This window comes from Nannospalax galili, unplaced genomic scaffold, assembly GCF_000622305.1.
Source record: "Nannospalax galili isolate Female #2095 unplaced genomic scaffold, S.galili_v1.0 scaffold1233, whole genome shotgun sequence".
NCBI lineage: Eukaryota > Metazoa > Chordata > Mammalia > Rodentia > Spalacidae > Nannospalax > Nannospalax galili.
The window spans coordinates 962989-978884 of record NW_008333791.1 but is presented as its reverse complement, the minus strand read 5'-3'; the positions used below and the strand labels follow the sequence as shown (position 1 = coordinate 978884).

General features: G+C 50.4%; 2 protein-coding genes across 8 annotated transcripts in view; both read left to right on the top strand.

The window, feature by feature from the left end:
• The window catches only part of Mknk1 (MAPK interacting serine/threonine kinase 1), a 41687-nt gene extending 36492 nt beyond the window's left edge, over window positions 1-5195 (top strand). For 5 of the 6 annotated variants that reach the window (XM_008828520.3, XM_029561302.1, XM_008828523.3 and 2 more), the window contains 4 exons: window positions 303-497; window positions 1126-1290; window positions 2359-2402; window positions 3863-5195. In XM_008828520.3, the coding sequence (XP_008826742.1) occupies window positions 303-497; window positions 1126-1290; window positions 2359-2402; window positions 3863-4097 (639 nt within the window). In that variant the 3' untranslated portion in view covers window positions 4098-5195. The other variant, XM_008828522.2, reaches the window with a different exon arrangement.
• Window positions 5196-12050: 6855 nt separating this feature from the next.
• On the top strand, window positions 12051-14881 carry Kncn (kinocilin). 2 transcript variants are annotated; one of them, XM_008828516.1, is made up of 4 exons: window positions 12051-12201; window positions 13221-13289; window positions 13934-14008; window positions 14802-14881. In XM_008828516.1, exons 1-4 carry the CDS (start codon window positions 12051-12053, stop codon window positions 14879-14881), a joined length of 375 nt encoding a protein of 124 aa, XP_008826738.1. The 2 variants fall into 2 exon arrangements, with proteins under 2 accessions (XP_008826738.1, XP_017652492.1); XM_017797003.1 differs by having other exon boundaries at window positions 13904-14008.
• Window positions 14882-15896: the final 1015 nt, after the last annotated feature.

Below are 15896 nucleotides of genomic sequence, written 5' to 3'. Positions count from 1 at the left end.
CCTGGGCTTCTTAACTAGGACCACTGGAGAAGGACCTAAAAAGACAAGGTGGCTTAGAGTTGGCCATTTGAGCCACAGGGTATGAAAGCTCCACTTAAACTTCTCTTGGTGTCTATGGTACCAGGTACTTCTCTTGGTGTCTGTGGTACCAGGTGAGCCCCCTGGCTTTCCCAAGGACCTCTGTCTGTGACTCCATCCCTCCATCCTCATGCTTGAATTATATTCTACACTTTGCCATCTGCTCACCCTTGAACTCACCCTCTCTCTTTGCCATTTCCCCTGCCCATGCCCTTACCCTACAGTGCGGCTCTGCAGAGTACATGGCTCCCGAGGTGGTGGAGGTCTTTAGGGACGAGGCCACTTTCTATGACAAGCGCTGTGACCTGTGGAGCCTGGGCGTGGTCCTCTACATCATGTTGAGTGGCTACCCCCCCTTTGTAGGTCACTGTGGGGCTGACTGTGGCTGGGACCGGGGAGAGGTGTGCAGGGTATGCCAGGTGAGTGCTGCCTGGGGCCCACTGTGCAGGCACTGTTGGGGGTCAATGTGGTTGTGGGGTACCAAGCAGGACTAGGCTGGGAAACTCTTTCTGGTCTGGAAGGAGTTTATGGTGCCCTCTCCTGGCAGGGCAGCCATAGGTAAAATGGAGATAAGACATTCAGCCAGCTACCAGTTCAGGGAAGGATTGTCAAGAAGAGCAAACTTGAACAGACTAAACTGTAAGTCTTGCCCAAGAGAGACAAGAGCTATAAATGGGGAGATGAGCACAGACTGAGACACAGCAGCATGAAGCCGTTGCCCATACACAGGAGGAAGAAGAGCACCAGGTTGGTAGTAGTGGAAAGTGATGCTGAGAGGATTGCCAGGATTGGACTTGGTTCTATAAACAGCACTCACTTGTCTCCTCTCCTGTCCTCCAAGTGCCATAGCCATTTTGGTCTTCCAATGTCATTGGGTGGTATCTGGGGACTCAGGGGAGGTTTAAGAAGGAGGCTCTGTCAAGCATTCCCAAGCTGTGAGCAGCAGTCTAGCAGAAGACAGTAGGAGCCAGGGTGACTAGATCAATGGCAGGCAAATCCTGCCCATCCCTGACCAGTGTGGCCTCAGGAGGAATTCTCTTTGCCTAGAACAAGCTGTTCGAGAGCATCCAGGAAGGCAAATACGAGTTTCCTGACAAGGACTGGGCTCACATCTCCAGTGAGGCCAAAGACCTCATCTCTAAGCTCCTAGTTCGAGACGCAAAACAAAGACTCAGTGCTACACAAGTCCTGCAGCATCCGTGGGTACAAGGGGTAAGTTACTACAGGATGCCTCCATTGACCTGCAGCTCTGCAGAAGGAAGCTCTCATCCCAGTGGCTGCCCCCAGCTGGGGATAGGTGGGACAGCAACTTCAGTGATCTATGGTAGAGGGAACTGACTCCTACAGCGCTGGCTCAGCCCCCTCATGCACCATAGACTTGACTCAACCTTGGCCACAGACCAAACCCACAGAGCCCTATGAGGATTTAGCACGTGCATCCTACTGTTGGCAGAAGCTCCCACCGCAGAAAGCAGCCTGGCGTTGTCATTTGGGGCCTGCAGTACCTCTTACACAAAAAATTATTAGCTGAGAGTATCCAGAAGTCAGCAAAGTCCTGCAGTTTGTGTGGCTGCATTGGAGACAGGTGGTTCTCCTTGTGGCTGGGAGGTTGGGGTGCAAGGACCTGAAACACAAGTAATGGTCTTTTCCCTGAGCTCAGGATCCAGGTCTTCACTAGAAAACAGTTTTTTAAATTCTTCATGGTTAGTTATAGTACCTGACCTCTGCCCCTCCGAGGAGTCTGTGTTTTCTTGGCATACCCTAGCCAGGCTCCATCACCCTGCCCATCGAAGGAAGCAAGTGTTGCCAACCTAGAGTGATCTCAGGGTAGCTCAGTGCCTAATTCCCACCACTATATGTCAGAGCCAAGCAGTACAGAGACGAGTAAAGCCCAGGTCTGTCTTCACACTCTAGTAGTGAGAATAGACCTTGTAACAGCGTGATAGATGCTTCTTGTAGAAAGTGCTAGGGGCACAAAGGGACAAAGGTTCTGCTTGGATCCGAGGGCAGGAAGGGGCAGGGAAAGAGGACTACATTCCATGGCAAGTAACCTTTGACCTGGGACTTAGAGGACAATTAGGACTATGACAGGAAGAGGGAGCGGGAGGGCTGGCCGTGCTGAGGCAGCTGTGACTTCAGTGTACTTTCCGTGCTCCCTTCAGAAGGTCAGACCCTGCAGGCAAGTATAGCCAGTTCCCTGTGCCCCCATACTGGCCTGGGTGGGGGTAGCGCTTGGGAGGAGGAAGCAGCATTACCCACAATCTTTCCTTCCCATTCTAGCAAGCTCCAGAAAGGGGACTCCCCACACCGCAAGTCCTCCAGAGGTAAATGCTTCCGTCATACCTACTGCCTTCTCAACTTGGCCTTGACTTTCCCTCAAGCTCTCAGTCACATTGTGGGGTACAGGGATGCCCTCCCCAGAGAGCACTCTGGCCACTTCTCCTCAGCCCTCTCCTTGTTCTCCACACAGATCTCTCTCATCTTCGTCTATCTAGATTGCTTCTCAGCTCTCTGGTGCCTTTGAGGCCTTTCCTTGTACTGTTTGCAGGAAAAAAAAAAACGCTTTTATACCTACTTGGATATGACTGTGGCTCATCATTTTCAGCCCACAAATGGAACTTATGTATGGGTTAGTCTCCCGGGGATGTCCTGCTCTTAGGAGAGGGAGGTACCATTGTAAGGCAGAGAACCAAGTTGTCAGTACAGTTAGGCAGACAAGGATGGTCATGGCCTTTATGTCTTAAATGCTTACCACATATCCAGTATTATGCTAAGGACATTTCAGAAACAGCCATGTGTTGGCCAATGACTGGCACGCATCCTGAGAAATGTGGTGAGAGAAATGCTGTTCCCTGGGGCTAACATGCAGTTCAGGGGTAGAACAAACATGTGCTTAGCATGCACAAGGCCCTGACTTCAGTCCCCAGCACTAAAAACAGGAAGGAGAAAAGAAATGTCATTTCATCATGTATAAACATCAGGGATGACACTGGGTGATATAACCTCTGGGGCTACCATGTGCCATGTACCAGTGACTGAAATGCCATGTGGCAGATGACTATTTATTTCTGTAGTCTTCACAACAAACTTAAAGGTTTTCTGATCTCTTTAGAGATGAGGAAAATTGAGGATTAGTGGGCTCAAGTTAACTTATCAGGCCACGTAGTAGCCCTGGATAACTGGCTATAGATATATTCCCATCAAACTGCCCATAAGACTGGTGCTAAACCTGACAGGAACTGCCCCGGAGACCCAGTTTTTAGGAAGAACTACTCAGAGGAGTCTCCATTTGTTCACCTCAGGCTTCAACTGCCCAGCTGGGGTTCCCACCAACTCTGGAGCTATTGCAAAGTGCCTCCCAGTGTCAAACTCCAGGTCCCCCAAAGTGCCTGTCAGATGCTGGCCCTGAGTTGGGCTCTGGGAAAGCATAAATAGCACAGCCCCTGCACCAGAGCTCCCTGACCTGTGGGAAGAGGGAGACAGTCTAGTTGAGTGCATTGCACTGGCTTGAGAACTGTAACTGTGGTAGAACCTGGAGGTGGTGCTGGAGAAGAGGCCTTTGCCTGACCTTCCAGTCCAGTGCTTGTACTTGAAGCTCAAAGGCCATTCTAACCTTAGTCAAGCCAGATTCCAAACCCAGGCAAAAGCTGATTTGGAGAGAGCAGCCTGGCTCACGAAAATCTGCTGGAGTGTAGAACCCTGCAGTGAGTGGGCACATCCAGAAGCCCTCTGGCTGACGCCAATCCTGCTGCCCTCTTCTCCATGCTCTCCCCGGCCCCTACAGAAACAGCAGCACCATGGACCTGACCCTCTTTGCAGCAGAGGCCATTGCTCTTAACCGCCAGCTGTCTCAGCATGAGGAAAACGAACTGGCCAAGGAACATGTGACCCTAGCTGAGGGCCTCTGCTCCGTGAAGCTTTCGCCACCATCCAAGTCTCGCCTGGCACGCAGGCGAGCCCAGGCCCAGGCTGGGCGAAGTGGAGATGCAGACCTATGCTCAACACCCACAGGGCTCTGAACCACTGAGTCACACCTCATCAGCCTGCCCAGGAGATGCCTCTGGAAACCTGTGAGGCCAAAGTGTAGAGTGGGCAGAGGGACCTGCTCTGCTCTGCTACTCTAGGCAAGCTTTTTCTATCCACAAAGGCCTGAGGTTCCCACCCATCCCCCCTTTCCCCTGGGTACTTAGAAGAAAAAGCTTGGGGTAGGGGGTTGTCTTTGAAAAGGAAAGCAATCACTTGTCACTTTGCATAATCGCCTGCAGCAGGGACATCTCTGGGCTCCACCTGCTCACTGCATGCAGATTCGGGATCCAGCGTGTGGTGGGGGCTGCTGGGGCTGCAGCCTTCAGGGAGCCAGCTTCAACGAGCTGACAGAGGCTGCCAACACATGCCTCTTCCCTCTCTGTACTGTCAACCTTCCTCTGGAGGTCCTTCCACCTTCCTCTGCCCTCCGGATGTCCTCTCTACCTGTCCTCTCCCTAACTGAACAAAGCCCCAATTCAGGACAGGCAGGGAGCTGGATCAGTCTTCCAGTCTGTAGCACGGAGAAGCGTGTAATCTTTCTTTGCCGTGACCAAAAGGTGTTCCTCATTTATCATCCTTTTCCTTGTTTGGGATTGCTGCTAAGGTCAGTATTATTTTTTTTTTAAATATGTTTGCGTTTTTAATCATGCACTTCCAGCAGACATAGAACTTTAAACTCCCACTGCAAGCCATGAACTTCCCAGAGTGGATAACATGTGCTTGGGTTTTAATCGACCTTCCCCACAATTCCAACTGGTTTTAAGCTGTTCCGATGATGAGACAGTATCGCCGTCTGCTGGTGCTATGTTCTCCCAGGTCTTCTCTGGAGAGTGGCACAAAGCCAGGACAGTTAGACAGACTGCTGTGTCTGAGATGAAGCCAGATCACAGGCAGCCAGGTCTGAGGAATGCTGTGCCTGTGCCCACTGCCTCAGAACATGAAGGTACAACCATTGTCAGATAAGCTGTGGAGTTACATAAAGAAAACAGATTTGCATATGTTATAGTCATTAGTCACACAACCACAATCACCAAGATAATGCTCATACCTTGTGTTTGTTTTAATAAATAATTTTAAATTGCTATGACTGACATGGTGGTCCTTTTTTAACCTGAAAATTTGAGGAGCCCAATGAGGGTAGGGTGAGGATTCCCAAATATTTGATCAATAAGGCAAAATGGAGTCATTGCTTTTCTGTTTTTAAATGAACTGAAATTCATCAAATTCCACTTCTATAAATAAACAGCTCTTTTTTAGGGGGGGCTGTATATTAAGCGGTCAAGGTAGGATCAGCAGCAGCCATCACACAAGCAGACTTCAAAAGGAGCTATAGTAGATGACCCCATACACACCCACAGATGTCCCCTCTAAGCATTACTAAGCTTTTTTTTTTTTTTTTTTTTTTTTTTCGGTCTTTTTGAGACAGGGTCTCCCTGTAGCCTCAGCTGTTCTGGAACTCACTATGTAGACCGGGCTGGCCTTGAACTCACAGAGACCCACCTGCCTCTCAAGCGCTGGGATTAGAGGTGTGCGCCACCACATCCAGCACTAAGCTTTCTTTGAGGACCTGCTATATGCCCAGGACTGCATTTGTCCTGCCAGAGGTGGTGACAGATGGAAATGGTGCCTCCTATCCACAGCCAGACTAGAGAGGGCTGGGTGGGAAGGACCTTCACAACTTCCCAGGAAGGTGACAAGAAGGAGTCCGGATGGGATCAGGACTCAGGTCATGGGCCAGGTTACCATAAATGCCTTTACATCCCTTCTATCTGAAGTAAGGTCAGCTTGCAGAATGGCCAAGGGCTTTCAGTACCTGAACATGCAGGACTAGATCTGATTTCTGTCCCTGGACTCCAGCGCCAGCCTGGCCCGTCCTCCAGATGACCCCAACAGGATTGTGATTTCAGGGGCTTCCAAAATTATGTACATCCCACTTGTCCCCACCCATCCTGCAGCCTAGGACCCTGGGCTCTCATGCCTCTGTGTCTCTGCCTAAGTTGTGCCCGCCCCACACTGACCACATAGGTCCTCTGCCTCAGACAGCTCTGTTTAAATGCTACTATGCCCACTTTGATTTGGCTACCAATTATGCATTCATAAAGTAACAAGTTCATTATAAGGAGTTTACTGGTGTTAATTCTCACAGCTGTCCTATGGGTAAACACTTATTTTATACCACTGAAATACAAAACAGCAAAGAAAGGAAAAGTTATTGGCTGTGTAACTAGGAATGAATGGTGGGACTTGAATTCCTTCTTCTGGCTTAGGACCCAGAGTCTTTCTGCCTAGGTTCAAGTTCCAGCCCAGCATTTACAGGCTAGTTGGACAAGTTATACTCAGTTTTAGCTCTAAATGAGGATGATGGTACTATGCTGTGACAGTTACAAAGTAATGAAGGTAGAGGGTTCTGGGTACACCCAGTAGGTGCTCCATCAAGTGGAAATGCTGGTTCCACTTGTGGCTACCCTGTGACTCCCTCCACAGGCATTAATAAACCCACAATACCATGGTTGGAAATGAGCTGTCCCCTTCTTTGTCAAGGGAGCTGTCTGAGGCCTTCTGTGTGGTATGCAGATTGATCTTGAGCTTTGAGAGAAGTCAGACCTCTGGCCCCTAGGATTTTTGATAGGCTGCTCTGCCCATCTTCCTGTGCTGGGGTCCCTATCCCAGAGGGGCAGTTGTGCCTAGGAAGAACCTGTTATTGGAGACTGGAAGCCCTGGTTTTTAGACCTGCCTTTACTGGCTTACCTGGGAAGTCCTGGCTCTGCTAGGCAGAGACAGATATGGCAGATGCCCTGAAGGAGGCTCTGAGATGGTAGAGCCCTGTTCAGTCATTGGGACTTAGGATGTTGTAATACAGTTACCCAGCTCCAGGGCTTACACTGAGCTTGACCTTGAAAGGAGAGAGCTAGTCCCAGCATCTGAAATATCTCAGGCCTCATTCCTCAATTCCAGCTACTATATATTGGCCCAGCCCCAGTACTAGTTCAGCTGGATCCTAAAGACTCCTGTCCAAGGGCATCTGGCCATAGGAATGAGCAAGTCTTTGGACCTCCACTTTCCACTTGTCCACCGTCCTGAGCTCTGGGGGCCTCCTCTTTCCTGGTCCTCGCTAGACCTAGCTCTACAAACAGCTTACGTTGGTCCTATGCCAACTGCTCCAGCTGCTTTGGGTCTGGAGGGGCCTTAGGAGCAAGGTCCCCCCAAAGCTAACATTCTTGTTTCCATGGTAGCAGTTGCCTTGGAAGCTGCTTCCCTGACTTCAGCTTCTGAACCATCCAAGAAAGCTGCCCTGGGGGACTAGTGAATTAATCACACTCTGTTCCAGGGTTTTTACCCTTCAAGGAAAATAAACAGCACCAAACCAAGCTGGGACCTATTTACCTACTGTCCCTCCCCACACTCACACCATGCTTGGACTTATTTCTGAGAAGGAAAGAGCATAGACAAATAATCCTTATAGTCAGACTCCCTCCACAGGTAGACACTGTAGGTAGATGCCCTCCATAGCCAGACTCCCTCCACAGGTAGACACTGTCTGTAGGCAGACACCCTCCATAGTCAGTGTTTGTTTCACCAGGAAGAAGACAGGAGAGTTTCTGTGGTAGGATTTAGCATATGCCGTGGCTCTGCTGTGCCAGGTTCCCATGAGAAGAACTCTGGTACTTAGGAGGGCTGGGAACCCATGGAACTCCATCTCACTGTCTTCCATAGACACAGAGCATCTTTGAACTCACCTATAACTCCAAGAAGACCACTCAGGGACCAACATGTATTTTCTAAAGGGATTGTATAATACACATTAAGGAAAGAATGAGAGAGCCTCCCTCTATTGGTGGGTATCTGTGCTCAAGGTGTCATTCCTAAACAGTCATCAGTTATTAGTTATTTCTCTGCTGTGATAAAACACCTTGGCCAAGGCAACTTATAGAAGGAAAAGTTTAATAGGCTTACGCTCTCAGGGGGGTAAGAGTTCATCATGGCAGGAGGCATGGCAGGGGGCAGCTGGAACAGAAAGCTGAGCACTCACATCTTCAGGCAGGCACAGGAAGCAGAGAGCAAAACTAGAAACGGGGCAAGGCTAAGAACTCGAAAAATCCCACCCTCAGTGATGTGCAAGGCACATCTCCCAAGCCCCCCTCAACCGGGGCCAAATATTCAAATACTTTGAGCCTACGGGGAACATTCTTATTCAAACCACCACACCATTCCACCTTGGTTTTGGGTATTTTGTTTTGTTTGTTTTTAGACAAGGTCTTTCATGGGAACCTGTAGCTTGCTGATTCATTTAGGCTGGCTGACCACTGAGCCCCAGGGATCTACCTGTCTCTACCTCCCCAGCCCTGGAATTATAAGTACATGCCACCATGCCCAGCTTTTTTATTTTGTTTTGTTTTGTTTTGTATCCCTGTAGCCCCCGCTGGCCTGGAGCTCACTATGTAGACCAGACTGGCCTTGAACTCACAGAGATTTGCCTGCCTCTGCTGGGATTAAAGGCATGTGCCACCACACCTGGCCCATTCCCAGCTTTTAATGTGGGCTCTGGGAATCAAACCCAAGTCCTAATGCTTGCAAAACAAGCACTTTACTGACTGAACCATCACCCCAGCACCTCTACATTTGTAATCACAGGCATGCAGCACAATAGGTTCAAGAGCCTTTAATGACACCTGTCAGTCACAAAAAGATTCATTCCATGACTGACTCTGGGCCATAATGCCTCTCCGCCTGAGTGGTGGGTACTATGATTTGAATATGTTGCTCAAAAGTTCATGTGCTAGAACATTGGTCTTAGTGTAGCAATGCTGAGTAGTGGTGGGATGTGTAAGAAGTGGAGACCAGTGAGTAATAACTAGGTCACTGAGAGCACTGACCTTGGAAGGGACTGCTGCTGGTTTCCTGGAGTGAGTTAGAACTTGTGGAAGTGGATTGTTACAAGATCAGTTTCTCTCCACCCTTTAGCATCTTGTCTCACCAGGGGATCTCTCATTCTCAGACGTGCTTCCCCTCTTCGAACTCTATTGGCCTCCTCTGTGAGGCCCTCAGCAGAGGCCAATGAGTGGAGCTACCTAATCTTAGACTTTTAGCATCCAAAATTGTGAGCTAAATAACCTCTTTTCTTTATAAAGTACCACAGCTTCAGGCATTCTTTCTAGCAATATAAAATGGGTTAATACATTAAGTTGCCAATTCCTCCCACCTCAAATAAGACAACATAGAGGGGATTGGCGCTGTAACTCAGTTGAAAGAATGCTTTCCTAGTCAACATAAAGCCCTGGATTCAATCCCAGCACTGCATAAAATTAAGCATGTTGGCACATATCTGTAATCCCAGCCCTCAGAAGGTGGAGTCAGGAGAATTAGGAGCTCAAGTTCATCCCCAGCTACACAGGAGGTTTGAAGCCAACCTGGGCTGCATGAGACTCTGTCTCAAAAACAAAGACAACATAGAAATCAGGAGAGAGACATGTAGAGGACTTTCCAGCTGAGCAGGTACTTGGGCTCATAGGTTCCATCGAGGATTACAGGGCAATTCTTCCACCTTCCCAATGTCTGTTTTTCCATCTCTTCCATGATAGACCTGAGATGACTTTGTAGTTCCATGATCTTGTGACTGATAATAACTTCATGTGTCTCTCCTTCACACTCCTTCCCTTGACTCTTCCTGTACCCTGAGGGATTTAGTGTCAAACTAAACCTCTAAATGGACATTGGTCTTTAGCTTTTAGAAATCAGAATATTCTGGAATCTGGAATTCTCAATGCACAGGCATCGCTGCCTCTGGCCTGAGGTGACTGGCCCCAGTGCCCAAGTCATGGTGGAGGGGTTAGGGGAGCCAAGCCCCAGCTGGCCTTGAAAAGAGCCAGTCTGGGCCCTGTCTAACTACAGTGAACCAAACACTTAAGGAGAGTGGGAGGCAGGGCATTGTGAAAGGTGTTCAGAATCCCAAAGGAACACGCTCTATGGCCATTTATGTTGGCTGTTTCTTCTAAAACTAAATCTGAAGGATCATTTACAAATGACAGAAACATGGGCTATAAATTAATGCCCAATTAGAGGAAAACTTAAGCCTCATGCTGCAGATGTGAAGATGGTGGTGGGAAGGCCTGACTCCAGGGACTTCCTCTTTGTGTGGCCATCTGTGCACTGTGGTCCCTCCTCTTTGCCTTCCTGGCAGGCCCTTCCCATAGCCGAAGCTCCTCTCAGGTGACCTGTTAAGCCCCTACTCTACACCAAGGGAAACTGATGGTAGAGATGGAGGTAACTTTGTGTCCATAGACATCTTCCCTGCTGACTCAAGGTGGTGATGCAGGTCCAAGCCCTCTCCCAGAACTCCGTTCTATAACCTAAAGCTTCCCCCAGGACCTCTGGCCATGGCATTCTACAGAGTTCACTCCCTGAGCCCGTTTTCAAGGGTTCACTATCACCAGAAGAGGCAGAACAAAGATGAAGAGGCAGCCCTTCCTGTGAGGCAACAGAGAGCCAGCGGACAGCCCGCTAGCCCAGACATAGTCAGGAAGGCTGCACAGGCAGGGCTGTCCATGCAGAACTTGAGGGACATGTAGAGGTTTTCCAGACAGAGGCTGGGCAGATGCTTAGCAGGGAGGCAGGACAAGAGACTGGGGACTTGAGGAGGGAGTAGCAATGGAGGCAGGAGACTGAGGCTGGTAGAGAGGACCATATTTTAAGACTAGGAGATCCTGATTCATACAGGGCCAAGAAGTACAATTATGAAGGTTAGAGGTAGGATCTAGGGAGAAGGGAAAGAGATCTGGGTTTGGCTGAGTTGCCCACTGCTCAGGCCCAGTTTGGTAGATCCTATAAGCAGGTTGGCCAGGTTAGTCAGGGTGGGTAGGGGTCAGAAGGTCCCCACCATGTTCCAGGTTAGTTCCTGTCCTCCTGACACCCGGCCCCACAGTTCCTCTGCCCCACCCTACCCTTATTCTTCTCTATCAGCTCCCTTCCTAACCCCACAGGGCTTAGCTGTTTACCCTTCTAGCAGCTAAAATGGGGTGGCACAATGCCTGCCATGAGGTAAATGGGCCCCTTAAGATCAAGCCTTCTACTAACTGCCCTCAGCCCTACCTGGAAGCCAGAGGTTTTCAGGATGGGAGAAAGGTAGGAGAGGGACAGGGAAAAGAGTAGGAGACTATTCCCCTTCTTTCTCTGTTCCTGTCTCCTATGCCTTGTCTCTAGGTCTCCAAGCAGAGGCCCCAAGGTACACCTCCAGGTCAAGGGACACAGGCCAGCAGAGTGAGCCTTGAGCGTATGACCAGGGAGTCTTCTCATATCCCTGCCCCCTGAGCCCCTTATGAAGCCACTGACCCAATCTTCCTGCTCAGGAACCAACAGTGGAACCTGGGCTGGCTGCCCAATGGGCCTTGGGGACCCAGGCAGAAGCTCACATTACACCCTCATGAATAACTCAGCACCTGCCTGTTGTCTGCACCTTGGAGGAACCTATGTACCATAGACCAGCCCTGCAGCCCTCCTTGCATTGCTTTAAACTTTAATAGGCTCAGGCTCAGAGGCAACTGAGCAGAGGCCAGGAAACTAGGGCTGGATGTCCTGGGCAGGAGAGTTTAGGCCAAACTCCCTCAGGTCCCTGGTGGTATCTGGCAGAAGAGGGTGCCATGGGGCAGGCCTGGCTCCCTAGAACTTTGGTATCCAAAGCGGAAATGTGGCCAGGCAGGAGTACCAAGAGTGGCCGCCAGAGCCAGAGGCCATCAGGGGAGGAGTAAGCTAGAGTGCAGAGGCCAATCTGAGGCTGAGGGCTCCTAGGAGAACTGTGGGATAGGGTCACAGATAAATCCCAGAGTTACCAACCCAGAGTCTTACAGCTCAGAGGCTTCCTTCCATCGTGGATGTGGAACTCCAAACAAGGGGACATCCAAGAAGACTGAGACCCCCAGGAGCCCTGGAGGCAGCACCCTGGTTAGGCCTGCATGGACATCCCCATCAGCACCAGAGACTTCCACTGCCTGCAGCTGGCCTGTGTGGCCCTCGGCCTGGTGGCCGGCAGCATCATCATCGGTGTATCTGTGTCCAAGGCCGCGGCTGCTGTGGGTGGTATCTTTCTTGGCGCTGCCGGGCTTGGTGAGCAGTCTCTGGATTGGGGTAGGGGGAGGAGATTTTGGTTGGAAGCAGGGGTCTGGTGAGGTCAATGAGAGATGAAGGGCAGGGCTAGTCAGTAGGAATTGGTGGGAAAGTGTGACAGCCAGAGTTGTGAACAGGGCAGCTTCAGAATCCAGGAAGGGGGCTGGGCTAGGGCTTCTGTAGATGTTGAGATGGGGAGGATGGGACTGATTGTTCCACACCTTTCTGGTTACCTAGAGGGATCTTGTGTTTGTGGCAGGATTTGCCAGCCTGGTTGGGTGGGTTGAAAGAGGCCCACAAAACAATACAGGTCAGATGAAAGACCTTCCTCTTTCCATTGTCTCTGCAGCAGCTCTATCTGTCTGCCTGGGCCAGGCCCACTAACATTCCCACCGTGATGCTGAATGCCATCTCTCACCCACTCCACTATCCCAGGCCAAAAGCAGAACCTGGAGCCCCAGGCTAGGGGCTTTTGGCATATCTTCAAACACTGAGTGCCAGAAACACTCCATTTGGGAGGAAGTGGGAGTGGGAGGGCAGGACCCCACTCTGTGGCTTCCTGGTCACCTGGTCTGGGTACGGAGGAGCAACAGAGGTGCTCAGGAGGCCACCTTAGTGGCCTTGGGGAAGGGGAGGGCCAAGGAGAGGAGAGGAGTGGAAGAGAGGATCTGTAGTGTTTGTGTCAGCTGGGCCCAGTTCCAGCCAAATAAGAAGAAAGCTAACCAACCCTCTCTTTACCTGAGCTATGTGGAGCCAACAGCCTGCAAGCCTGTGGCCTGTACAGTCTGTAGCCCCTTCCCCAGATAGGCACTTTCCAAACCAGGGTTGAGTGTTGGGAGCTACACACACACACACACACACACACACACACACACACACACCACACACGGCTCTCATTTACACACTCAGTCCTTCCCATGCGCATCCACATTACCCTCATAAGCAGCCCACCCCCAGCCTCCTGCACCTCACACTAACCAGGCCTCCCTCCTCACAACACCCTTTGTGTCTCTCCTCAGGGCTCCTCATCTTTGCCTACCCCTTCCTGAAGGCTCAGCTCAACCTAGACCACATCCTGCCTGAGATGGGTGAGCCTTTTTCCACCCCCAGCAGACCCTCTGCCAAGGACTGCAAGACTGTTCGTGTGTAAGCCTGTGAATGACTGTGCGGTGCCCACATGTCAGAGTGCTCCTGGCTGTGTGTTGGAGTTTCTCTTTCTCTCTCTCTCTCTCTCTCTCTCTCTCTCTCTCTCTCTGTGTGTGTGTGTGGTATGCAGGCATCACCATGGCTACAGAGTAGCAGCCAGCTGTCTGAGCAAAGGGGGCCAAACCACAGGAGTCTACTGTTCATTTCCTAAAGCTTCCAAGATCTCCAGATGATGCTCTCTCATCCCTTAGTTCCATAAAGACCCTCTACCTCCCCTTTAGACTCCATGACCTCTGAATAGTTGCAACCTCACCCCAGCAACCTACATTCAGATTCCCAACACCCATGATCCTATGGATTTTTACATATCCTTACTTCCCTCCTTAAATACCTGCCACCTCCTTCAAGCACTCATTTTTCTGCCCCTCCAAAAATCAGCCCAGACCATACGAAAGACAGAGGAAATACAGTGGAGCAGAAACAGCATGGATGGACATCAGACAGCAGGAAGGACTTCCTTTCTCAAACTGGGCTTGATTTGGGAATGACTCTGAAAATGGGGACTTGGGGCACTCTTATCCTGCAGGAAGCCTGAGAATCCACCCCAACCCAGGGCCAGACCATGGGGAGGGAAGATCTAGCACCAACGATAATAAAGAAGGTAAGCTCCTGAAATTCTTTCTTCTCCCCTCTCTAGCTGAGCAGCCCTGTAGGGCCAGGTTGGACCCTTGAGGAGAATGGAGTTGGGGGGCTTCCCCAGCCCAGGGAAGAAGTGGGTTAGGTCATACTTTTGTATATTCAAGCCTTCTCTCTCTGAGCTGAGTTAATCTTGTTTGTCCTCAGGGTTTCCCTATGCTTGGATCCTGGGACAAAGGGCCCCTCCCTTCCTTTCCTCTTCCTTAGGCTTCATGCCCTAGTTACCTTCCCACTCCACTCTCCTCTCATGCTGGAGTCTGGTTGTCAGAGATGATATCTGAAACTGGGTATCTTCTCCCTCTGGATCCTTCCCTGACACTGGAAAATTCCAGGGCAGGAGGGGCTCCACAGCAGCCCAGCCTGCAGTCTCTGCTGCCAACAGGGAAGGACAGTCAGTACTTATCAGAAGGGCCCATTCCAGATGCAGTCCTGGGCAATTTACATGTGTTAAAACTTGATTCTCACAGCTTTAATGTAAGGGAGATGCTATAATGAACTTCACTGTAGGTAACTGAGGCACACAGAGATTACATGAAACACCCAATATCACCCAGCTAAGCAGCAACTCAAGCCAAACAGAAGCTCCTGATTTCTGCTTTTCTCACACTTCACTTGAGCCCATGGACTCCCCATCTCCCCTTTTAACTCAGCTCTGCCCTACAGTCCTTGTAAACTCTGATCTTACTCTTTTTGGGCTCCTCAGACCCAACCAGCTAGCTCAATGTACTCCGACAGCTCCATCTTACTGTCTCCCCCAGGGGCCCGCAGTGGCCTGTCTACTGTGACCAGAACCCTGGAGAAGCTGAAGCCAGCAAGCCGAGGAGTGGAGGAGGGCTAAGGCCCTGGCCCCGTCCTGCCCTACCCTGTGTCTGACACCCCTATGTCAGTGCCCTCCTGAATCAACCTAGAAGATCTAAAGTCAAGACGAGCCCTGGGGATATTGGACCTGCCTTCACGTCCACTGAGGCTCTTCAGAGAAGACCCTGCACTCCTGTCATCACTGTGGGTCTCATATAGTACCCCATGGTTTCAGTCTCTTCCCTGGGCTTATTGCTCTGGACTGCAGCTCAATTTTGTTCCCTTGTTGATCTACTGGCTATTCTTGCTAGAATTTAGTCTAGGGCCCTAACTTCAACCAGGGATGCCCTAGCCCCTTGCCTTATCCTGGCCACAGAAGCTCACCACAGGAGCCACAGATGGGGGCCTTGACTGAGACTCTCATCTCCCATGGCCTAGGTCTCTAGGGGTCACCAGGTGGAGGGGAAGGCTAGGACCAGATTCCTTTCCAAATATCAAACTCCTGGACCATTCCTGATGGCAGGCCCTGAGTAGGGCAGATCTTTGAGAGCTCCTGGTCCCTAGAGGAGAGCGAGTCACAAACCGACAGACACAGACAAATTGATTACCACTATGACAAGAGCCCAAGTGAGCCACTAGCAAAGCAACCTCCAGCTGAGCCCAGCCCTGACACTGTGGGTATTAAACTTACCCACTCAGGGTTTTGAAATGCTCAACTCCAGACAAGTCTTCAGCATCCCCCTCCTCCCCACCCCTCTCTGCAAGGAGAGGACTCCTGGTTCTGTCTACAAAGCCAGCTCAGAATCCCATAGCCACATGCTCTCCCCATTCTATTCCAGCATCCGTGTCCCCACCCGACCCTTGGCATCTCTAGGCAGACATGAAGTCTTTTTCACAAAAGCAATTGGTTCTTTTGTTTTTGCTGTTTTAAGACAGGATCTCATAGCCTAGACTAGCTGTATGTGCTCTATCATGCTCAGCTAAAATTAAGCATTTTAGCTATTTATTTTCTTTTTTAAAAATTTTTATTATTTTTATTTTATGTGTATGTGTGT